This window comes from Staurois parvus, unplaced genomic scaffold (genome assembly GCF_062004578.1).
Source record: "Staurois parvus isolate SC_StPar_1 unplaced genomic scaffold, SC_StPar_1.0 ptg000432l, whole genome shotgun sequence".
Lineage (NCBI taxonomy): Eukaryota > Metazoa > Chordata > Amphibia > Anura > Ranidae > Staurois > Staurois parvus.
Window position 1 is genome coordinate 7303877 of NW_028318228.1, and position 24318 is coordinate 7328194.

The following is a 24318-nucleotide window of genomic DNA, read 5'->3' on the forward strand; positions in this document are numbered from 1 at the left end:
CAACTGTTTATCTTAAAGGAGAAGTATGGCCAAAGCTGGCTGGTCCATGCTCAGAATGGATCCCGACTTTAAAGTCGGGATCCATTCAGATGCCTGAACTGGCAGGTGGCTCAGCTCTTGGCAAGCCGCTGAGAGCCTAGCCAGCTGCTCCTGCACATACCTGTGCCCCAGTGAGCACAGAGAGCCAGTGATTGACAGTGACCAGCTCTATGCTCACTGAGAACTGAGCAGTCCACCATCTTTGATTGCTCAGTTCTCAGGCATAGTAGCAGCAGGTGAAAGATACTGCATCTGTCTAGGTGTGTGTATGTATGTATATATATATATATATATATGTGTATATATATATATATATATATATATATATATATATATATATTTTAATCCCAAACTTCTCTTTTAATTGTACAGTATAGGACACAGGCTGAGTGTTCATAGACTCTGGGTTATAGACTCTCATACCTTTAGGTGATTGGACACTGGCAAGCTTTGGGGACACCCACCGTATAACCCAACCCCACTCTAACTCCTAAGTTTTTTTTTTTTTTTTTTTTTGAGTGTCTTAAGGTGATGGACCTCTTCTCCCTTACAGAAAATTAAATCAGAGCTTTCACGTTGGATTATTCCATCAACTCTTTTGTGTCTTCTAATAGACAAATAGAAGCAATATATCCCGATCTGTGGAGCCTTTTGTAAACCCATGGGAACTGTACTAGTCCCAGGGATGTAATATGAGAAAAACTGCTGGGAAAAGCAGAAAACCAATCACATCTTAATTATGGAGGTCTGTACATGAATGGTGCACAGAATACCCCTATTGTAGTTATGTTCATAATAGTTACAAGGAAGCCATTTTGGGGGGGGGGTTGATTATTTAAAAAACAAAAATCAGCTGACCCCAGCTTAAAGTGAAAAGTTATTTTTAATAAAATGAAATTATACAATGGCTTTTGTAGCTGTAATATGGTATAACAATTTTTTTATTTGCTTAAAGCGTAAACCATAATTATTTAATGGAGAACCTAAACAAGAAGTGGGATATGGTTTTAATACAAGCAGCCCTTGAGCATGCGAAACATTAACAATGTCTGCCCAATTTCCTGGCACGGGGAGAGCAGCCAATCTGCAGCCCTGTGTCTGGTACTCTTCAGGTTTTGAACTTTTTGTGTGAACTCTGTCAGCTGCCCTCCAGTCCCAGCTGTCATTTTTCATTACAAGTTAGAAAACAAAGTGAAGCTTTTATATGATTGCTCTGGGCAGCAGTCTTATTTGCTGGACCTCCTGACCACCTTATTGATTATGAGGGCCCAATCCTAAGCAGATGTGGCTTTGAAGAATTATGGCTAAATCTGCATGGCTTAGTGCCAACAAACATCCATATAATTTTGTGGCTAAAACAAAATATGCTTGATAACCATACACATGCCAATGAGGTTATTGTACAACAGAACTGTAATATAAGCAAATTGCTTTATAACAATCCGCATCCATAAGGGCACCTTACAGATAGTGGTTGGTAGCCATTTGCAGAATGCAGACGTATGTCCTGTTGATGGGACAGAAGAAAAGCTGGTCAGTCTTTAAAATAGCATTACAGGCAGGCAGTGAATTCACCTAGAACAGGATGAAGGTGAAAATGCTATAAATGTGTATGAGTGTGTGTGTCTGTATCATAAATAAATACATATGCCAAATACCACTAATACCGCTGATGGGGCGCTCTTCCTCCCACTAATACCACTGATGGGGTGCTCTTCCTCCCACTAATACCACTGATGGGGCGCTCTTCCTCCCACTAATACCACTGATGGGGCGCTCTTCCTCCCACTAATACCGCTGATGGGGCGCTCTTCCTCCCACTAATACCGCTGATGGGGCGCTCTTCCTCCCACTAATACCGCTGATGGGGCGCTCTTCCTCCCACTAATACCGCTGATGGGGCGCTCTTCCACTAATACCGCTGATGGGGCGCTCTTCCTCCCACTAATACCGCTGATGGGGCGCTCTTCCTCCCACTAATACCATGGATGGGGCGCTCTTCCACTAATACCACTGATGGGGCGCTCTTCCTCCCACTAATACCACTGATGGGGCGCTCTTCCTCCCACTAATACCACTGATGGGGCGCTCTTCCTCCCACTAATACCACTGATGGGGCGCTCTTCCTCCCACTAATACCACTGATGGGGCGCTCTTCCTCCCACTGATACCACTGATGGAGCGCTCTTCCTCTCACTGATACCACTGATGGGGCGCTCTTCCTCTCACTGATCCCACTGATTGGGCGCTCTTCCTCTCACTGATCCCACTGATGGGGCGCTCTTCCTCTCACTGATACCACTGATGGGGCGCTCTTCCTCTCACTGATACGACTGATGGGGCGCTCTTCCTCTCACTGATACCACTGATGGGGCGCTCTTCCTCTCACTGATACCACTGATGGGGCGCTCTTCCTCCCACTGATAGGGCGCTTTTCCTCCCACTGATACCACTGATGGGGCGCTCTTCCTCTCACTGATACCACTGATGGGGCGCTCTTCCTCTCACTGATACCACTGATGGGGCGCTCTTCCTCTCACTGATACCACTGATGGGGCGCTCTTCCTCCCACTGATAGGGCGCTCTTCCTCCCACTGATACCACTGATGGGGCGCTTTTCCTCCCACTGATACCACTGATGGGGCGCTTTTCCTCCCACTGATACCACTGATGGGGCGCTCTTCCTCTCACTGATACCACTGATGGGGCGCTCTTCCCACTGATAGGGCGTTCTTCCTCCCACTGATACCACTGATGGGGCGCATTTCCTCCCACTGATACCACTGATGGGGTGCTCTTCCTCCCACTGATACCACTGATGGGCTACTCTTCCTCCCACTGACACCACTGATGGGCTACTCTTCCTCCCACTGACACCAACGATGGGCTACTATTCCTCCCACTGACACCAACGATGGGCTACTATTCCTCCCACTGACACCAGCGATGGGCTACTATTCCTCCCACTGACACCAGCGATGGGCTACTATTCCTCCCACTGACACCAGCGATGGGCTACTATTCCTCCCACTGACACCAACGATGGGCTACTATTCCTCCCACTGACACCAACGATGGGCTACTATTCCTTCCACTGACACCAAGAATGAGGCACTATTCCTCCTACTGACACCAACAGTGAGGCACTATTCCTCTTACTGATATCAGTGATGGGACACTATTCCTCCTCCTGACATCAGTGGTGGAACACTCTCTCTCTAATGGCAAAAATAGGGCATTGTTCACTCACCTAAAAAGTACAAAAATCTTTTTATGGTCTATTAAATATGGGTTAATATTAAAATGGGTTGTTGGTATACCCCCTAGGCCTAGAGCAATGGTCTCCAAACTATACAGCCCTTGGGGCACTATTCCTTCACTGACACCAATGATGGGGTACTATTCTTCCACTGACCCCAGTGATGTGGCCCTATTCCTCCCACTGATACCAATGATTTGGCACTATTCCTCCCACTTAAACCAATCGTGGGTGGATAACACAAAATATGCTTTATAACCATATACATGCCATTAAGGTTATTGTACATTTTATATTGTATTCCTCCCACTAATACCAATGATGGGTCACTATTCCTCCCACTAATACCAATTATGGGTCACTATTCCTTCCACTGACACCAATGATGTGGCACTATTCTTCCCACTGACACCAATGATGTGGCACTATTCTTCCCACTGACACATGCGGCAATATTCCTCCCGCCGATACCAATGATGTGGCAATATTTCTCCCACTAATATCAATGATTTGGCACTATTCTTCCCACTGACACCAATGATGGGGAACTATTCCTGCCACTGATGCCAATGATGGGGCACTATTCCTCCTACTGACACCAATGATGGGACACTATTCCTGCCACTGATGCCAATGACGGGGCACTATTCCTGCCACTGATGTCAATGATGGGGCACTATTCCTCCCACTGACAAAAATTATGTGGTACTATTCCTCCCACTCACACCAATGATACGGTACTATTCCTCCCGCTAATACCAATGATGGGGCACTATTCCTTCCACGAATACCAATGATGGGGCACTATTCCTTCCATGAATACCAATGATGGAGAACTATTCCTTCCACGAATTCCAATGATGGGGCACTATGTCTCTAATAACTAAAATAGGGCAATTTTAACTTCTAAAGTCTATAGGGCCGTAAATGTGACCTTTGTTTAGAAAGTTTGGCGACCGCTGTCCTGGAGGATGATGCACTCGATGAACCCATAAACTTACATTTGATCATAGGGAGTGGATGAGTGTGTGTATGTGTGTGTATATATATATATATATATATATATATATCTCTTTAAATAATTTTATTTGTGTTTCTTAAGGAACAGAAATCTACAGTGGTTTCCCTGAAGAAGCTGATCGTAAGGAAAGTGGCACATGATGAAAAGGGACTGTTCCTTATCAGCATGGGAGGGAAGGACCCAGAAATGGTGGAGGTTCTCACCAATACTAAAGAAGAGCGGGACAGCTGGATTGACACCATCCAGGACACGATGACTACAATGTATGTAGCAGTATTGTCTGTACTGCTTCAGTAAGAGCTAATTCCTTTTGTTCTAATATTCCTCTAATCTATCTTGTGTAATATTCTAGGGATAAAGATGAGGATGAAGGTGTTCCATCTGAGTCAGAGGAGGAAAAGAAGAACTGGGATACCAAAGCCAGAGAATTGAGAGGTACAGAAAATTGGCTTTTCACAGTTCTCATCATATTTTATACTGCCATTTTTAAAAAATAAAAAAAAACATATTTCCATGAAAAGGGAGCACTGAATGGATCCATTCGATCCCACGGTTTACTTACACTAAGCTTAAAGCGACACTAAATGATATCCTCATTCTTCAAAAGTATTCCATACACATCCTCTGGGTCCTGGCAGAGTCCATCTGTACATGCACAAAGACGGATTGTTTTGGACTTCTTTAATAGTGGTCTTAGTGTGTGTGCGCATGTGCGCGCGCAGATGGCTGGGTACCCAGCGATGCTCAAATGTTTGTCAGGGCTCTCTTAGGACTCCAGCTGCTGTCTCTGAGCCAATGAGGAAGGAGAGCCTCTTCTCTCGTGCACAGAGTTGGATTGAAATTGTGCTCAGGTAGGTATAAGGGGGGTGCTGAGCGGGTAGCTGCACAATGAAGTCAGTAGGCTAAATGGTTAGCACTTCCACCTGGTAGCACTAGGGTCATCGGTTCAAATCCCAACCATGGCACCACCTGCCTGGAATTTGCATGTTCTCCCTGTGCCTGCATGGGTTTCCTCCAGGTACTCCGGTTTCCTCCCACACTCCAAAGACATGCTGGTAGGTTAATTGGCTCCTGTCTAAATTGGCGATAGTATGCGTATGTATGAATGTGAGTTAGGGACCTTAGATTGTATGCCCCTTGAGGGTTAAGGACTGGTGTTAATGTAATAAATATATATATATATGTGTGTTTGTATGTATGTGTAAAGCAAGTAGATTGACGGCGCTATATAAGTACCTGTAATAAATAAATCATCTCCACCTCCTTATACAGTTTTGCTTGGGACACAGTAGTGATGTCTATCTAAGCGCAATCTCATTTCATCTATCCAAAGAAAATTATGTGGATGAATGAATCTTCCCTGCTGGGCTATTGTATTATAAGATGTCAGAATATTCATGGTCCAGTACAAGGCAAACCTCCTAGGCTCTGGGGCTCTTTCTTGCACTGAACCATTCATTAAACCTTTAGCTAAAACTTTAACTTTGGAGTGCAGCTGCCTTTTTTTTTTCCCACGGTTGACCAGCTGACTCACATTCAACCTTCTTGAAGCAAGTTTTGCATACCCATAGACATATTTGGGAATGCCAAACCCCTTGAAGCAAACAAATGCACATTGACACAGATCCTAATTGTAAAGCATTTTTCATTTGCAGGGCAACTGTATCAAAAAGATGAACAAATATTAACCTTACTTGAAGAGAAAGAGAAGCTCTTTCAGGCATTGACACTTTGCAGTGGGCAGGAAGAGAATTCCCCATCAGTACTGGGCAGAACGCTCTTCAGAGCAAACACAGAAGAGGCTCCCCGAGGAGAGCCACTCATTAAAAGTGCAATCAAAGAAGGTAGGAAATATCTTAATTTTTTACATATATAGTAATGAAAAGCAATCTTTATGTGAAAGCGCTACTTACTCACGTCTGTGTATGTAATAGGCCCATGCGTGCATAAAACATAGGTTTGTGTTGAGCCCAGCTATTCTGTCCTCGCTACACGTTTTCCTTATGTGTAACTCGACTTGCAGCTAAACCCTCCTATTCTGCAATAAGCCAGAATTAATGCAATCTTGAAGCTTTATTAACAAAGCAGGGTGGGTGAAACTGTTGAAAAAACAGATAAGAAGTAATCAATGTATGAAATATACAAATGCAATTAAATATTTAGGCTGCAGATGGTGATAAGTCCATGCTCACCAGCGCTGATGCCTGTAGGGAGATGTAAGGTCAGTGCATGACATGTGCTGCAGAGAATTATGGCTAATTCCTTTCCCTCAGTTCTTTAGATGAAGTCTGAGCTCCCAAGATGCATTTGCCTCCCTTTCCCATACTGGAAGATGGTGGGAGCCTTTCATTACAGCTGAACAGTCTTTCACTTCTGAAAACAGTGAATATATTCTAGGCTCCATCTAGTGGCCACATTTAATATTACAGGTTGAATTTCCCTGCTGGAGGCAAAACTTTGTTCATATCTGGTAGTCCTCAGTGTAGGCACAGCAGCTTTCCCCGCACACCTGCTGCCCTCAGGGTTCACTGAGCAGCACTACCACTGTGTGCTTGGCTGTTCACCCAAACATGGTACCAGCCATCCGTATAAAAACCTATTTATATTTTTTGTATTGTGCTAAGCAAAACAGCCTGATACAGGTGTCCCAGACTGCCTCTTAATAGGCTGTATACATGAGCCATTTGAGATCTTAGTCATTTTATGTTTGCAACCTGTTGCTCTGTGTTTGCTGCCATGTTGGGCAAAGTGAGAAGTAAAACTTAATAAACAGTCCATAGTTTACATTGCAATATCATTAGGCTGTGTGTTTGATTGTTAAATTAAATCTACATTATTCTCCCCACTTTTACATTTAGTTCTAAGAGACTATGATAATCTCTTGGAACTGTTACAGGTTTAGAATTTAAAGCGATTGTAAAATTAAAATGTTTATTTATTTTTTTAAATATCAAACATATTACACTTTCCTGCTCTGTGCAATGATTTTGCACAGAGCAGCCCCAATCCCTCTCTACTGGGGTCCCCCACCAGGGCTCCTGGCTCCGCCTCTTATTCTTGTGACATTATAGGAAGCCACTATCTATGGTGGCACACATGCCCCTCTCTGTGTGTCTATCGACGTACAAGGTGCAGCTCAGCCCCACTCCCTTGTCACTGGATTTGATTGACAGCAGCAGGAGCCACTAGCCAGTGAGGAGGGTGAGAGAGAGCAGCACCATTATTTTTGTGCACAGTGCTAGATCGAGATTGGGTAAGTATTTTGTGGTGGGGGTTGCTGACAAATGAAGGTTTTTTTTAAATTAAAATAACCATTTTATACTTCTCTGCTCTGTGTAGTGGTTTTGCTCAGAACACATCTGATACTCCTTCTTTGGTTCCCCATTCGTGCTCCTGGCTCCACCCACCCCACCAAGTGCCCCAGAGCAAGCCACTTGCTCAGGGGGCACTCATACGTATTCGCTCTCGAGCCTTACTCTGTGTGTCCGTAAGACACACAGAACAGGCCTCCCTATCCTCATCACTGGCTATAATTGACAGCCGTGGGAGCCAATGGCTTCTCCTGAGAATTGCACTGGGACATCTGAAGCTTGTAGCTCTTTGACCCTGCAAACAGTAGTCAGTATTTTCCTTGCCTGGGTACTTCCTCAGAGACAGTGAAGGAATATCTTCATCAATCTGGTTTCTCTTAAAGTCACACTTGTTTTTCTGTGTTGTCTGCACTCTAAAGTCGGCCATAGATGAGTAAAAAAAATCAAATGTTCTGTCGACTGAAAAACAAAAATAGCTCTTACGATTGTGCCATCCTTTGTTTCCAAACGGAAATTGTGTGTTGCAACTGGCACAGTAATAATGAGTAAAGAGAACGATTCTGCAATCAACAAGAATTTTCCTTCGGTTTTTGACTCATCTATGGCTGGCTTAACCATCTTCTGTAGCATGCTTGCAGTTTCTGACCATCTACTGCATGTCCAGTTTATCTTTGCTGTAACATTAGATACAATGAACATTATGTGCGATGTCTGGGGCTGAACTTGTGGCCCCCTAAATCATGTAAGATGACCACTGTTCTAGAGAATTATGACTGGACATTCTTAGCCAAGGTTCACACCTTTGCATGTAAATGGGATGCCGTGCCTTGCAAAATGCAGGAAAACGGTCCCTGCACCTTTTCAGCATCGCAGCCCGCACAGGAACAGTGCAGTTCCCAATGCAATTAAGATTAAAGGCATCCGCCCGTGGGTCCCGTGTTTTGTATGCGGGTGGTTGCAAGCTCCTGTAGACCCTAGTTTCATCCAAATTATTTCATATCCTTTAAGATAATAAAAATAAAATGTTCCTTTTCATGACTGGGAGTATGAATCATTCAGTAGATATTTATTGTTTTGAATGGTTAGGTTTTCTCCATTGTCTTAGTGTTCTCTGTGTTGCAGTGGAGACACTTGAAGTTCTGGTGAACCAGTATCTGTGGAGTAGCCTGGTAGCACAGGAGTCTGGCGATATCGAAAATGGAGTTGGTCCAGTTTCTCTTCCCCGAAGAGCAGAAACATTTGGAGGGTTTGACAGCCATCAACTCAGTGCTTCTAAATGTAAGTGTCCGATCTTGTTGCCCTTTTTATTGTAGATGCAGTACAGCTTTTTCTGTTCTATAACTAGCCCTTGTTTACCTTTACCAAGAACAGCAAATTTACCAACAAGAACTGCAATAATATGATAGACACTTTATTGATTATTCTTGTTTTGCACTTAAAGGTGGAGAAAAAGATGAAGCGGAGGATGCACAGGATCTCCGAAGAACTGAGTCTGACAGTGTTCTCAAAAAGGTACTGTTTGCACTGACATTTAGGTGGCCATGGTCCTGTGCAGTAGGCATCTTCATAGAATGATTTCAAACTGTTCTGCCTGGTGGGGCGAGGTTTGTCAAGTACATACAAGTACTTTACCAAAGTATCTCTACCAGTCATCTTGTGTTCATAAAGAGGTGGTTTGTAGACCAGTGGTCTCCAAACTTTGGCCAGGAGGCTCAGGGATCAGATCAGAACAGGTTGAGAGACCATTAAAGTGGAACATTAAAAATGGGCAAACTGGCCGGAATTTTAATACAGAAGAGACATACTTTGTCTCTTCTGCATTAAAGCTACTTACCTGCTGAATCATGTGGGAGTGACGTCATCCCCGCCCAGCCAATGAAAGTGGCCAGCAATCGAGACCCAGAAGCCGGCAGCCCGAAGATGTCCGCAGCCGGGCAGGAAGCACGGGGATGCTGCATTGCTGGAGACGAGGTGAGTATAGTTCTGCTTTTTGCTGGGTGTACACGATTGCCTTTTTTTTTCTTTTTCCTCCAAGCACCCCCTATCCACATAAGTGAGGTGGATGTAGGAATGTTTCCCACTGTGGCATTGTATTCTGACAGTGTGAACTCTCCCCTGTTGGAATACAGCGGTCAGCACCTGCAGCCACTGATTCAATGGAAGTTTTCCAGCGTAGTCGTTCAACAGAAGCAGATTTACTGACTGATTTCTGATAAACAGAAATAGAAGGAACACACAGATCAAAACTGAACCAGTTGAATTTCGATGCATCTCTACCCACTTTTGGTTTCTGTAGATTGCTGCACTGCTTAAGTACTTGAATCTCAGAAAAGATGGCTGATGGAGAGATGTTGAGATTGGCTTGTCAGGGCAGTTAGTGTATGAATAGCAATAATGTAGTTATAATTTTCTCATACTTAGAATTAAACGAGTTTTCCTGATCGCATACCGTGCATATATAGCAGTTGGCATTTTTAGAAGCCTCCCTTCAGGTTTTTAGCGGAGAAAAAAGCGTGGTATTCATTAGTTCACAGCTAAAAATATTTGAAAAGTGAGCGCTCTAAAATCAGCAGCCAATGCACTCAAGGTAATCACAGCAAACCTCATACCTACGTGATCACCTAAGTGATCTGGGTGGATACTGATTACATGCGCAATATCTATGCTCTTCCGGTGAGTGCGCACTTTTATCATTTGTTCCTGTGACAACTTGCCTTGGTATACTGCTACATCAAGTGGATCATCTTATATATTTTACGAACTGTTTATTCGTGCGTTTATATATTTTATGGGACATTTTATTATTCATTTATACTTCTTACATTTACTGCTAATACTTAACGCTGCACTTTATTTTAATTATTAGTTCACAGCTGTCTACCACTTACCTCTCCAGTTTCAGCCAGCCAAATTATGGGAATTAGTATATTTTTCTTTTCCATGTTATCCCCTTAAAATGATTATAAAGTCCTTTTTTTTTTTTTTTTTTTTTTTTTTTTTTTAAATTAACAAACATGTTATTCTCCTATCTGTGGTCCCCCAAATGGCACTCCTTGTTCCTCCTGCCTTCTAAGTGCCCCCATAGCAAGCCACTTGCTATGGGATAATTTGTGCAAGCTCAATTATTAGCTGCACTGTGTGTGTCCGTTGACACATGCAGTGTGTATTGGCCTGGCCACCACTCCCTCCTCATTAGGTTTGATTGACAGTAGCAGGAGCCAGTGGTTCTAGCTAAGTGCAGTAAGGAGGGAGAGAGAAAGCAGCGCCGCATAGCAATGACCAAAACTGGGCTCAGGTAAGTATTTAGGGGGGGGGGGGGGCGCTGCACCTAAAAGGTTTTCTACCTTAATGCAGAGTATGCAATAAACACTATAATGTCAGAAGGTAAAACTAATCTTTAGCAAAATTGGCACGTATTGATGAAACTGTACATTTCTAATCATATCCAGGTGAAATATACATTGTTTTGTTCAGTACAAATTGGACCTTCATTTGGTGGTAAATATTCATGAATATATCCTGAATTTGTATTCTAAAAAAAACTTTCCCAAAATAGTAAAAAAAAATTATAACTTTTTAAAATGTAGCTGTATATTGTTTGCTACCATAACCCATGAAATAAATTCTCCTATTCCCGATGTTCATGGTGATAGCAAATACATGCCTAGTTGATGTTTGTACCTGTAGTGAGGCCAAGAAACAATAGTGAGTATTTTTTGTTCTTACCTGAACATACTGACAATATGATGACTTTTACTCTGACCTTTGAACTGGCACCAACCTAGGTAAAGCCCTGGTCTAGCTATTTAGTCTTTTATTTTTCATTATTCCTTTTGTTTATGTTCTGCGCCTCTGGCTAGGTGAAAAAGATGCAATGTATACTTTTCTCTAATCCAGAGTAATAAAAAAAAGAAAAAAGTTTGTGTTGGGTTTTAGGCTAGGTTCACACTGTGGCGGGTGGTTGCTGGTGTGGGAATTGCAGCTGTTCCTGCACCCGCAGATAAAATGCGCTGCTCTATAGATACACACAAGGCTGCCGTTCATTCTTAATGGCACCCCCATGCATCTCAACCTGCAGCATGTTTGCGGGTGTTAGAACCACAGGGAAATCGCATGGTGCATAAGCACCATGCGATTTCCCGGCTTCGTCATTTTGATAGAGATGCAAGCACCTTTCTTTTTAGCTGGAAAAGCGGGCACGGCAGCCCATTCAAATTAGTGTGCTGCTGTGCCCGTGCAAACGTGGCCACAAACCCACAAGGGTGTGAATGTAGGCAACCAGAGTGATCACTGTGATAACCAATCACTGGCTATCATAACTATCATGTGATCGGAGTCCTGGCTACCAATCATTAATACAAGGTCTGGAGCAGCACAGTCTGTGTGCTGGGAACACACCACAAAGGAAGGCCCTTGTGTGATGCCAGCACCAATGAGTTAAAACTTCCAGAATTTACAAGTTTATGGCCAACTTACCGTACTATAAAGAAGCATAAAAGGCAGTAGGCTAGTCCTGCAATTCCCTGCTGTTCAGTTGGAGGGCAATGTGAATACATGCCAAAGTGATACCTTTCTTAGCAGCTCCACTATAAGAGTCAGGTTCCTGTATCATAGATCTGCAGGTGGTCTCTGATATAGGATGCAAGCTGCTGCGGAAGTCATATATTGTAAGAGTCCCCTCTGATTCTTTGAGAGGTCAGCTTTCATTGTGCAACAGTTTTGTTACACAACCTGGAAGCTTTGAAGGTGGTGAGGATTTCTTTTTGATGTATTCTAACTATGTAAGCCTCCTAGAACTTGAAAGTGAAAAAGACAAAATAGAGAGAGAATAATTTGTAGAATAACTGTGTTTTTCTTCTCACATCTGCAGGGAGTAAGCCCCAGTGTTGTGGTGAAACGAAATGGCATGGTAAGAGTTTTTACTAGTTTTTTAAATATCTATAGTAATATTCGCTGTTGTGTTGAAGACATTTGTATAAATAATATATTTGTATTCACGACTTCCTTTTCTTTCACTGCAGCAAGTTCTTATGTCTGTCAGCAACCTTCATAAATGCCTGAAGTCTTTGCAGGTCAGTTGTTGAAGATTATAGTTGCATTAAATAGATTGCCTGCTGTGTGATCTGTACTCTAATAAGTTTTTTTTTTTTTTTATACAACAGGCTGTGGTCGTACAGCAAGACACCTACATTGAGGATCAAAAAATGATGCTGAGCAAAGGAGCCCCCAACCGCAAATCAAGGCCGAGCTCCTTAAACGATCAGGAGAAGCAGCGCAGTCTAGAAAAGCTGCGTCAGGAGATCTCCAGCTTGGAAAAGCAGCAAGCACAGCATAGGGAAGAGAAGCTGAAAAATGAATGGCAATGGGAATACCGAGAAAAAAAGTTTGCAGAGTGGAAAGAATGGTCTTCAAGGATGGATGAAGACATAAAGAAGAGCATGCAAGAAATGGAGCAGAAGAAGCATCGCCTGGAGATCATGAAAGCCCTTGGCCAATGTGATGTAGACGGCATAGAAGAGGATCCACGGCAAGGGAAGATCCAAGACCAGCGGAACAAAGAGCTTAAACAGGTATAATTTATGGTTACAGCAGTTTTCCTCCTTGAAAAGATCCCTTCTACCCAATGTAATGACTTTAGTGTGCATGTGGTCTGGTTTTGGTCCCATTTTCAAATATAAACCATCTTGGTTTTCTACAATTGTAGGAGAAATAAAAATGTTCCATTTGTTATAGAAAGTGTGTGTGTGTGTGTGTGTGTGTGTGTGTGTGTGTGTGTGTGTGTGTGTGCGCGCGCGAAAGAGACTGACTACAAGTGGTTATACCGGGATGATGCCTGCAGCTGTAGACATCAGCCCAATATTGTTTTTTTCCGGAAATGATCAGCTTTTTTGTAAAAGCCATGCTTTTACAGGTGGCAGGAGGGGTCGCTGCCACTCGTCGGTGCCTTTGTGTGCTCTCCATCCCACCAGAGAACCTGGAACTGAAATTCCGCCAGTTTACCATAGAGCTTTCCACGTACCTGGAAGGTCCCCGATCAGCTCTATGGTAGAGGAAACCAGAAGCGACTAGTACTTTGTCACTTTCGGTTTCTCCAGATGTAATTAGTGCCATTTCTAAATTAGGAAAGCATCTGATCACAATGATCTTGGTGTGATCAGATGCTCTTGAGGGCAGAGGAGACATCTGGGTTCTAGTAGACTCCAGTACCTTTCACTACCTATTGCTGTCACAAGGAATGTTTACATTGTGATTAAAAAAAAAAACCTCTCTGCTCCCCCAAGCTTGCATGCAGAAGCAAACACACATGATGGTCCCGCACGCATATGTAAATGGCGATCGCACAACACGTGTGGTATTTCCACAAACACCAGAGCGAGAGCAATATTTCTAGCTCCAAACCGCCTGTGTAACTCTCTACTGGTAAACTTGTAAAAGCATCGCCTATGGAGATTTTTAAATACCGCAGCTTGGCACCATTCCATGAGCGCGTGCAATTTTAAAAGCATGTTGGGCATTTATTCGAGATAACACAATCTTTTTTTTTTTTTCTTTTTTTTTTCTTTTTTTGTTTATTTTGCAAAAAAAATTTAAAAATGGGTATTATATTGTGTCTGTGTGCATTAGCTAAAAAGTGTTTTTTTTTTTTTTAATTTGCATTTGAAAAACTACTGCGCAAACTCCGTGTGACATAAAAAAAATTTGTAAAACCCACCATTTTATTCTCTAGCGCCTCTGCTAAAAATGTATATATAATGTTTGGGGTTTCTAAGTACATTTTCTAGCAAAATTAGCTGATTTTTACATGTAAAAAAGTGTCAGATAAGGCATGGTCTTAAAATGGATATATAGTCAAATAGGAGTGATGTTGCCTATACTGCCCAGAACAAGCAGTCTAAGATGCCAAACTGCTCTCTGGCATATTACTGTTTTATTAGATTATGTTAAACATCTTTATATATAATTTTGTACCAATCTAATGGACATAATTGTTCTTATTTCAAGTTCAAGTGACAAAATTAAGTCTTGTCATCTATGCATAAAGCAAAGTTACCATTGGATTTCTGCTTTTACACCTATGAAGCCTATTTCCTAGACCCTGCATTCTCTGAAGTTGGATTTTTGAAGACACACATTGGATCACCACTATATAGAAAAAACTCTTGAGTGTATTGTTATGCAGGTTACATCTAGTTGTCCAGTATCTGCACTGTAGTTCAATGCCTGAATGGTCCCAAGTACCAATGACTGCTGCCTAATGTTAACTGGTACTTGGAGTTGGATTGTCTACAGTATTGCAGTTCTGAAGTCAAAGAAAGAAATGGGAAATTGTGCAGACAAGAGTTGATCTCATCTGTTAGGCTCCATTCACACTGTGCTACACCAAACGATTTCCAGTGTGACTTTGATCTGACTTTACACTCTCTGGCTCACATCAAAGTCTCATTAAAGCAGTGAAGCCACCTTTTCAAAGTCGCTGAGATTTTAAATCGCATAGATTTGACCGGGTACCATTGAAAACAACGGGCTGCGACTTGTCATGTGACTTTATTTCCAAAGTCGCATGACAAGTCGCATAAGTGTGAATGGAGCCTAACAGATAAATGGGATCTGTGTTTTATACACAAGAAAAAGCTTTGAAATCTCACCTAAGGACTAGGCATTGTCTTTTAAGCAGTGAAATATTAATACTCCTGAAAATCCTGCTTTAATGATGAAAGCTGTAGACAGATTATAGAAAGCTTGTAGTGCATTTATAGCCAATCGGTAGAATAACAGTGCTTGTGAAATAATACCTTTTGATGTGGATTATTTTCAATAGGTATCTTTTCAACATGACAAGTTGAATAGGGTTCCCTCACTCCCTGTTGGCATGGACGCCTCGAAATGGTGTGACTCGACCAAACAGGAACAGTTACAATCAGAGGCATCTACATCACCTAAAAAGGACAGTTTACTACGGACTGACAGTAAGCAAAAAGGAAAAGGCCACTTCAACTTACTTGGGAGCCAGTCTAATAAATCAGCAGAGGGCCATTCCTCCAATCGCCTCTTTAACTTGTCAAAACCAAAGGAAAAAAAGGACAAGAAGAAGAAGAGCAAAGGAGCCAGCCCTGTACCCTCAGGTAAGTGAAATCAAAAAGGTTGTTACAATTTTACTGAGTCGCTATAGTTTAGTTACACCATATCGTATAACTGTACTTGTCAGTGCCAATTAACTTCATTGATAGACCTATTGCTTTACAATGCTGAACAAGACTGTATCTGATAGGATGTTAATATTCCACCTAACTTTATTGATTTTTAAAAGAGAAGTTCAGGTTTTTGGAGAAAAAAAAAAATTATACTCACCTAGGTAGATGCAACATCGATCTGATGCTGCAAATGTACCCCGCCACTTCTAAGACGTCTGATCGCTTTGTTCTCAGTATGCAGGGAGCAGACAGCCGGTCATGGTCAGTCACCAGCTCTCTGCTGTGCCCATCCAGCACTCATGGAGCGCTGGGCTGTGGAGGGGCGGGAGTGGCCCAGAGTCAGCTGCCATCCCAGGCATTATTTGGGTGGATCCTGACTGTAAAGTTAGGACAAGTCCAGAGCTTGGACAAGCTGAGTCACGTCACTGCACTCTTGTGATCCATAGGTGTAAGCCCAAAAAAAGCTCTGGCCATACTTCTTTGATTTTACTTTTGTTGAGCCAAGTGGTGCTTGCAGGGATTCAGCAGGAATGGGCTGAAATTCATTTGACCTATGGGAGAGCTTTTCAAGTCTGATAGTCCTTATTATACAGGATTTTTATAGCACCAACAGTTTGCTCAGTGCTTTACAATATAAAGGGAGACAATACAACAACAATACAGTTCAATACAAGAGGGTTAGGAGGATCCTTCTCTTTGGAGCTTACAATCTAAGAGGGAGGGACTGGTGGTACAAAAGGTAATGACTATGGGTGATGAACTGAAAGGAGAAATAGAAGATTCCGTTATTAGCTGAAGGTAGGATAGGCTTCCCTGAAGAGAGAGGTCGCCTAAAAGTGGGCAGAGTAGGCGATAGGCGGATAGATTGGGGTGGAGGGTTCGAGAGGATGGGAGAGGCTCTGGAGAAGTCCTGGAGTTGAGCATGGGAGGATGAGACAAGGGAATTAGAGAGCAGGAGGTATTGTGAGGAGTGGAGAGGATGGTTTGGGTGATATTTGGAGACAAGATTGGTGATGTAATTTGGGGCAAAGTTATAACTGGCTATGTTGTTGTTGATGTTTTGAATTTTTTTCGTTGGGCAATGGGAAGCCAGTGGAGTGATTGGCAGAGAGTGGTGGCTGATACAGAACGGTTAGTAAGGTGGATAAGTCGGCAGCAGCATTCATGATAGACTGAAGAGGGAATAGCATGCGATGAGGTCGGCCACTGGTGAGGGAGTTCCAATAGTCAAGGCGAGAGATAACCAGGGAGTGAATAAGTTGCTTAGTGGTTTCAGGGGTTAAGAACGGCCATATCTTGGAGATGTTGCGGAGGTGAAGTCTACAAGATTTTGACAGTGATTGGATTTGGGGCTGAAAGGACAGATGGGAATCTAGGATTGCACCTAGTACCCTGGCATGAGGGGAGGAACTGATGGTTGTATTATTGATCTTGATGGAGAAGTCAGGGGAGGGGGCACGGGCTGGAGGGAATAGTATGAGCTCTGTTTTGGAAAGATTGAGTTTGAGGAAGTGGAGTGACATCCATGCTGATACAGTTGTGACCAAAATTATTCAACCCCCACTGAAATTGAGTGTTTTGGCCAGTTTGACATTGCTTTTGATCATTCAGTCATCTTGCTTACATTTACATTAAAGAGGCACTTGTAGGTCAGACAAATATAACATAACAGTTATAATGAAATAACCACAAATGTCTTTTCTGTGCTCACAGCATTATCAGTTTTATTCAACCCCCAAGTGACATTCAATCTTAGTACTTAGTACAGCATCCTTTTACAGTTATAACAGCTTTTAAACGTGAAGCATAGCTTGACACAAGTGTCTTGCAGCGATCTACGGGTATCTTCGCCCATTCTTCATGGGCAAAGGCCTCCAGTTCAGTCACATTCTTAGGCTTGCGCACTGCAACTGCTTTCTTTAAGTCCCACCAGAGGTTCTCAATCGGATTTAAGTCTGGTGACTGCGATGGCCACTCCAAAATGTTCCAGCCTTTCCTCTGCAACCATGCTCTAGTGGACTTGGAGGTATGCTTGGGATCATTGTCCTGTTGAAAGGTCCAACGTCTCCCAAGCCTCAGGTGTGTGACGGACTGCATCACGTTTCCATCCAATATCTCCTGGTACTGAAGAGAATTCATGGTACCTTGCACACGCTGAAGCTTCCCTGTACCTGCAGAAGCAAAACAGCCCCAAAGCATGATTGACCCTCCACCATGCTTCACAGTAGGCAAGGTGTTCTTTTCATCATAGGCCTTGTTCTTCCTCCTCCAAACATAGCGTTGATCCATGGGCCCAAACAGTTCTAATTTTGTTTCATCAGTCCACAGAACACTATCCCACAACTTTTGTGGTTTGTCCACATGGCTTTTGGCATACTGCAGTCGACTCTTCTTATTCTTTGGAGACAGCAAGGGGGTACGCCTGGGAGTTCTGGCACGGAGGCCTTCATTACGCAGTGTGCGTCTTATTGTCTGGGCTGAAACTTCTGTACCCACATCTGACAAATCTTTTCTCAGTTCCTCAGCAGTCACACGGGGACTTCTCTCCACTCTACGCTTCAGGTAGCGCACAGCAGTCGAAGTCAGCATCTTCTTTCTGCCACGACCAGGTAGCGTTTCAACAGTGCCCTTTGCCTTGAATTTGCGAATGATGCTTCCTAAGGTGTCTCTTGGTATGTTTAACATCTTTGCAATCTTCTTATAGCCATTGCCCTTCCTGTGAAGAGAAATCACCTCTTCTCTTGTCTTCCTGGACCATTCTCTTGCCTTCACCATGTTTGTAACCACACCAGTAAATGTCTAGAAGGAGCTGAGTATCACAGTCATTTTAAAGCTGCCTAATTGGTGCTTATTATGCTTGATTGCTGCTCGGTGACATCCACAGGTGTTTTCAATACCTGATGGAAAGCACCTGTATGAACCTCTGTTCTTCAGAGTGGTAGTCTTTAAGGGGTTGAATAATTGTGGCAATGAAGAAACCACATAAGAACCATTTACTACTGTATTACATAAACAATTGATGTCATTTTAGTTGCATTTGGGTAGTTACAACGTCCTTGTAGGATTTGATTCTGAATACAATTCCAAATGTACACTATAGTCCCTAAACCCCTTTACAGCATTGGGGGTTGAATAATTTTGGTCACAACTGTATGTCACTTAGTAGGTTAGTAATGCGAGAGGAGACTGAAGGGGTGAGGGGAGGAGTAGAAAGATAGATTTGTGTGTCATCAGCATAGAGATGGTACTTAAAGCCATGGGAGTTTATCAAGCGACCAGGGCAGGAGGTGTAAATGGAGAAGAGAAGGGGTCCAAGGACAGAACCTTGAAGGACCCCTACAGAAAGTGAGGAAGTGGAGAGGAGGAGCCAGAGGTATAGGTAACGCTGAAGGATCGCTGCGATAGGTAGGAGGAGAACCAGGAGAGAGCAGAGTCTCGGAGGCCAAGAGAGTGGAGATTTTTGAGGAGGAGGGAATGGTCAACAGTATCAAAAGCTGCAGAGAGATCAAGTAGTAAGAGTATGGAGTAATGGCCATTGGTTTTAGCAGTTAGTAAATCATTAGTGAGTTTTAGTGGGACAGTTTCAGTGGAGTGTAAAGCCAGACTGTAAAGGGTCAAGAAGGATGTTGTCAGTGAGGTAGGAGCTCAGGCGATTGTAGACTAAGCGTTCTAAGAGGGTAGAGGTAAATGGGAGCAGGGAGATGAGTCTTAAGTTGTTCAGGTTGGTGGGGTCCAGGGAGGGCTTTTTAAGTATGGGAGTGATCTGTGCATGCTTTAGAGGGGTGGAGAAGGCACCGTTAGAGAGGGAGAGATTGAAGATGTGAATGAGGGAGCATAGGATGGAAGAAGAGGGTGACCGTAGTAGTTGATAGGGGGCAGGATCCAGGGGGCACGTGGTGAGACGTGCTTCTGAGAAAACTTTAATGACCTCTTCACAAGGTCAAAAGAGGAAAGTGTTGAGGGAGGTTTAGTATAAGGTATGCTAAGTGGGATGGATGTCTGTGTAGCGGAGATGCCCCTACGAATTGCATCAATCTTGTTTTTGAAATGATTTGCAATCTTGTAAGCTGTGAGTGAGTTACTGGGTGGAGGTGGAGAAAGTAGAGAGTTAAAAGTAGAGAAAAGACGAGGACTGGATGACAAGGTATTAATAGTAGTGACAAAGTAGGCTTGTTTGGCAGCATGGAGGGAGGAATTGTATGTTAAGAAAGCAGATTTATATAGAGTGAATGCTTGATGAGATTTGGTTTTATGCCACAATCGCTCCAGTGTACGACTATGTCACTTAAGATTTCTGGTGTTGTCAGTCTGCCATGGTTGTAATGGTCGGGGCCTGATCCTTCGTGTTGTTAAAGGAGAAAGTGAGTCTAATCTGGATGAAAGTGAACTGTTGTAGACAGCAGTGGCCAGGTCAGGGCAGGACAGGGGAGAGATTCTGTCATAGAGGCAGTCAGTTGCAGAGTGAAAAAGAGAAGGGTTTAAGTTGTGAAAGCTTCTGCAGGTAATTGTTTGTTGTTCGGAGGGATAGGTGTTTGAAGACAAGGACATTGTGCTAAGGCAAAAGATGAGGTTAGGTTGAAGAGTTTGGATGTAGCTGGGTTGTTCACATTAATGGGGATGTTAAAATCTCCAAGAATGATAGTGGGTATTTCAGAGGAGAGAAAGTAGAAGCCAGGCAGAGAAGTCATCAAGAGTGCGACTCTGGTCCAGGAGGCCAGTAGATCATTGCAATCCTCAGAGAACTAGGAGAAAACAGCCGAATGCAGTGAGTCTCAAAAGAAGAGAAGGATAGAGAGGGAGGGTTATGGAGGACTTGAAAGGTGCTCAGTGGGGATAGAAGCAAACCACCTCCTTTCCGACCACTGGGTGAGTGAGTCCAGAGAAGGCCTCCATAGGAAAGTGCTGCGAGAGAAGAAGAATCTGCTGCTTGAAGCCAGGTTTCTGTAATTGCTGGTAAGTTAAGGGAGCGGGAGACAAAAAGGTCATGGACAGAGGTGAGCTTATTACAGACAGAGCGGGCATTCCAGAGTGCACATGAAAAAGGGAGGGTGGTTTTAAGGAGCATGGGGATTGAGATTAAACTGACTGGATTGCGGCTATTCCTGGAGGAAGGAGGGTGCCTGGTGTGGGGGTGAGATACTGAAGGACCAGGGTTTGGGGAGATATTCCCAGAGGTGAGGAAAGAAAGATGGAAGTGGGATGTATATGAGTGCACATGCCTTCCAGTCCTGGTGTTTGGGTCAGCAGGGTGAGTAAAGTATCAGCAGGAGGTGATGAGAGCAGTAGTAGGGAGATGGTAGAAGTGAGGGGGAGATGTATGAGCTTTGGGGTGGAGCAGAGGGGTAAGGAAAGGAGATTTTGAGAGCAGAGGATAGTACTATGAATAGGAGGAGTAGAGGGGGCATTTTAAAAGGTACATGGAGTGGGAATCAAACTTGTAGGAGAGGTTTCCCAGGGTGTTTGCTTGCAGTCCATCCAGTGTGCAGTAGAGTTCTTTGTTGTATCTTCCTGCTGCTTGAGCTATCCTGCTTTAGTTAAACTGCTGTGTTCAACTGCTGTTTTGCACTCCAGCAGAAAACTGCATTTACTTTTAGTTTGCAGAAAGTCAGTGCATATCAGGGAGACAGTTTAAGGTGGAGATCACATAATTGATCACAAAATTATTAAAACAAATTTTCACCATAAAGTGGAAGTTCCGCTTCATGCCCTCCTCCTCCTCCTTCTATTTGGCACTTTTTTTTGGGGGGGGGAGTGAGAGAGTGGGTACCTGGTTTTGACAGGTACCTGCTTCCAGTTTCCAGCTGGATAGTTGCAGCAGATCCACCTGGAAGTTCTCCTCCCCCACCCCCTGCCTGCAACCTTTTGGAACATGTCACAGGTCCCAGAAGTCTGCAGGACCATTCACAAAGTGCTATGTAAACATGCTGGAGACCTGAAGACCGTCCAGAAACCGGTTTAGGTGAGGATAGTGCTGGATCCCTGGACAGGTGAGCGTCCTTTTATTAAAAGTTAAAAGTAATTGTAGATGCTGACTTTTATTTTTATTTATTTTTTTTCAACAGAAGAACCGCTTTATTATACTTAAAAAAAAAAAAAAAAAATCCAGATGTCATTAAAAACATTGAGTTGTTGAAATTACTAAATGCAAGTAATGAACATTGTACTTTGCTTGCTATGAGAAATCGTATTCTTTCCCACAATCCACAAAAACACGCAGCTCTTTTGCAGGCGCATGGCTGTGCCATCAATTCCTAATTCATTCTTTATAAATCCTTAATTCCTAATGGCTACCCCATGCATCTTGCTAACCTGAAAGCCGAAATGCATGATAAAGTACCATGCATTTTGGTGCGGCGTAATTTTTAAAAAGGTCGGGCACTTATTTGTTGTGTTTCTTGTGCCTAGGGCAGCCTATTGAAATGAATGGGTTGCCCTAAATGCGGTGTGCAGACACGCATGTGCACGCTTCACCTGCGTAGGAGCCTAAAAAGCTTAAACATTTTAGCAGGGCCCTGCTTAAATAAAATATATTATTGCTGAAATCTGCAAATCTTTATGGCTTTGGTGATTATGCTATCTTTAACCCTTTGAGGACCAAGGGACGTATTTGTCCCATGTTTTTAATTGCGTGTATCATCTGATTAAGAACTTAAAACTTTTTTTTTTTTTTGGTTTGAGTCAAAATATTAGTTCTTATCAACAAACAACAAATGGATCTAGCTTTTTGCCAATTATTTCATGAAATGGCTTAGTTACAGCAACTGAAGTGTACGAACTTTAAAAACAAAAAAATTATTCTTTTGGCGTTCCAAAATCTTACGGTCCTCAAAGGGTTAAAGACTCTGGTCCAAAACTATGGGTTAACTAAATATATATCCATGGACAAAAATATACACAAAGGAAATAAAATCTGAAGTAAGTGAAAACAATCTATTAATGAAGTGTGTCTAACATTAACGGATATCACATTTTTAGCAATGGAGTGGCATAGTACAATGTTGTATATAGTTTTGGTCTTGGATGTCTTGTACCAACGTACCTCCAACTGTTCTGCTCTTGCTGTGCAGTGTAGAGTTCCATGTTATATGCATTTGTTCTTTAAGATGAATTATCATTACCGATGATATTCAGCACCTATGGACTGTAAAAACCATTATCCCATCTGGATTTATGGAACATTTGCATATATATCGGAAGTGTCTTTTTTTTCTTTTTTTTTTTCTTTCTAGGATTGACATTTATATTTACAGTATATCTGGACTGGTGAGTCATGCTATACGAGTAATTTCATCAAACACAACACGGATTTCAGTATTTGAATGTCTAGTCTGCATATATCTTTTCATGTGTGCACATGGTTTATGAAGGTTCAAGCGTGAACGCGTGCAGCGGGTAAAATAAGTATTGAACACGTCACCAGTTTTCTCAGTAAATCTATTTCTAAAGGTGCTAGTGATATGAAATTGTCACCACGTCGGTAACAACCCATGCAATCCATACATACAAAGAAACCAGACAAATTCTGAAATTAAGTTATGTGCAATAAAATGGAATGACAGTATTATTACATGAAGAAAGGGAGGTGCAAAAAGGCATGGAAAGCCAAGACACCAGCTGTAATCTATCAGTAATTAGAAAGAAGTCCTGCCTCTTGTCAGTGCAAATTAATATCAACTGGTTCAGTCTCAACTGATGGCCTATAAAAAAAATGTCTAATTAGCAGAAACATCTCATGATGGGTAAAAGCAAAGAGCTCTCTCAACACCTTCGCAACCTTTTTGTTTCAAAACATACTGATGGCATTGGTTACAGAAGGATTTCTAAACTGCTGAATGTTCCAGTGAGCACTGTTGGGGCCACAATTCAGAAGTGGAAAGATCATCATTTCACCATAAACCGGCCACGACCAGGTGTTTCTCGCAAGATTTCTGACAGAAGAGTGAAAAGAATTATCAGAAGTGTTGTCCAAGAACCAAGGACCACTTGTGGAGAGCTTCAGAAAGACCTGAAATTAGCACGTACAATTGTTTCAAAGAAAACAATAAGCAATGCACTCAACCACCATGGCCTGTATGCACATTCAGTACACAAGACTCCATTGCTGAAGAAAAAGCATGTTGAAGTTCTTTTAAAGTTTGCTGCACAACATTTAGACAAACCTGTAAAATACTGGAAGAATATAGTCTGGTCAGATGAGACCAAAACTGAACTCGCTGGATGCCATAATACACACCATGGTTGGAGATCAAATGGCACTGCACATCACCCCAAAAACACCATCCCAACAGTGAAGTTTGGAGTTGGGAACATCATGGGATGGGGCTGATTTTGAGCATACTGTACTGGCAAATTTCATGTCATTGAAGGAAGGATGAATGAAAGAATGTACCAAGACATTCCTGATAAAAATCTGCTGCCATCTATCAGGAAGCTGACGATGAAACGAGGGTGGACATGTCAGCAAGACAATGATCCTAAACACAAAGCCAAGGAGAC

The 24318-nt window shown here is 42.7% G+C and overlaps 1 protein-coding gene across 2 annotated transcripts in view; it reads left to right on the top strand.

Moving 5' to 3' along the window:
* AKAP13 (A-kinase anchoring protein 13) overlaps positions 1-24318 on the top strand; it is a 425147-nt gene that overhangs the window by 396341 nt on the left and 4488 nt on the right. For both annotated transcript variants that reach the window (XM_089687654.1, XM_089687655.1), the window contains 9 exons: positions 4401-4582; positions 4672-4754; positions 5975-6163; positions 8753-8908; positions 9072-9142; positions 12501-12539; positions 12652-12702; positions 12793-13200; positions 15450-15753. In XM_089687654.1, the coding sequence (XP_089543780.1) occupies positions 4401-4582; positions 4672-4754; positions 5975-6163; positions 8753-8908; positions 9072-9142; positions 12501-12539; positions 12652-12702; positions 12793-13200; positions 15450-15753 (1483 nt within the window). The remainder of the gene's footprint in view (positions 1-4400; positions 4583-4671; positions 4755-5974; positions 6164-8752; positions 8909-9071; positions 9143-12500; positions 12540-12651; positions 12703-12792; positions 13201-15449; positions 15754-24318) is intronic.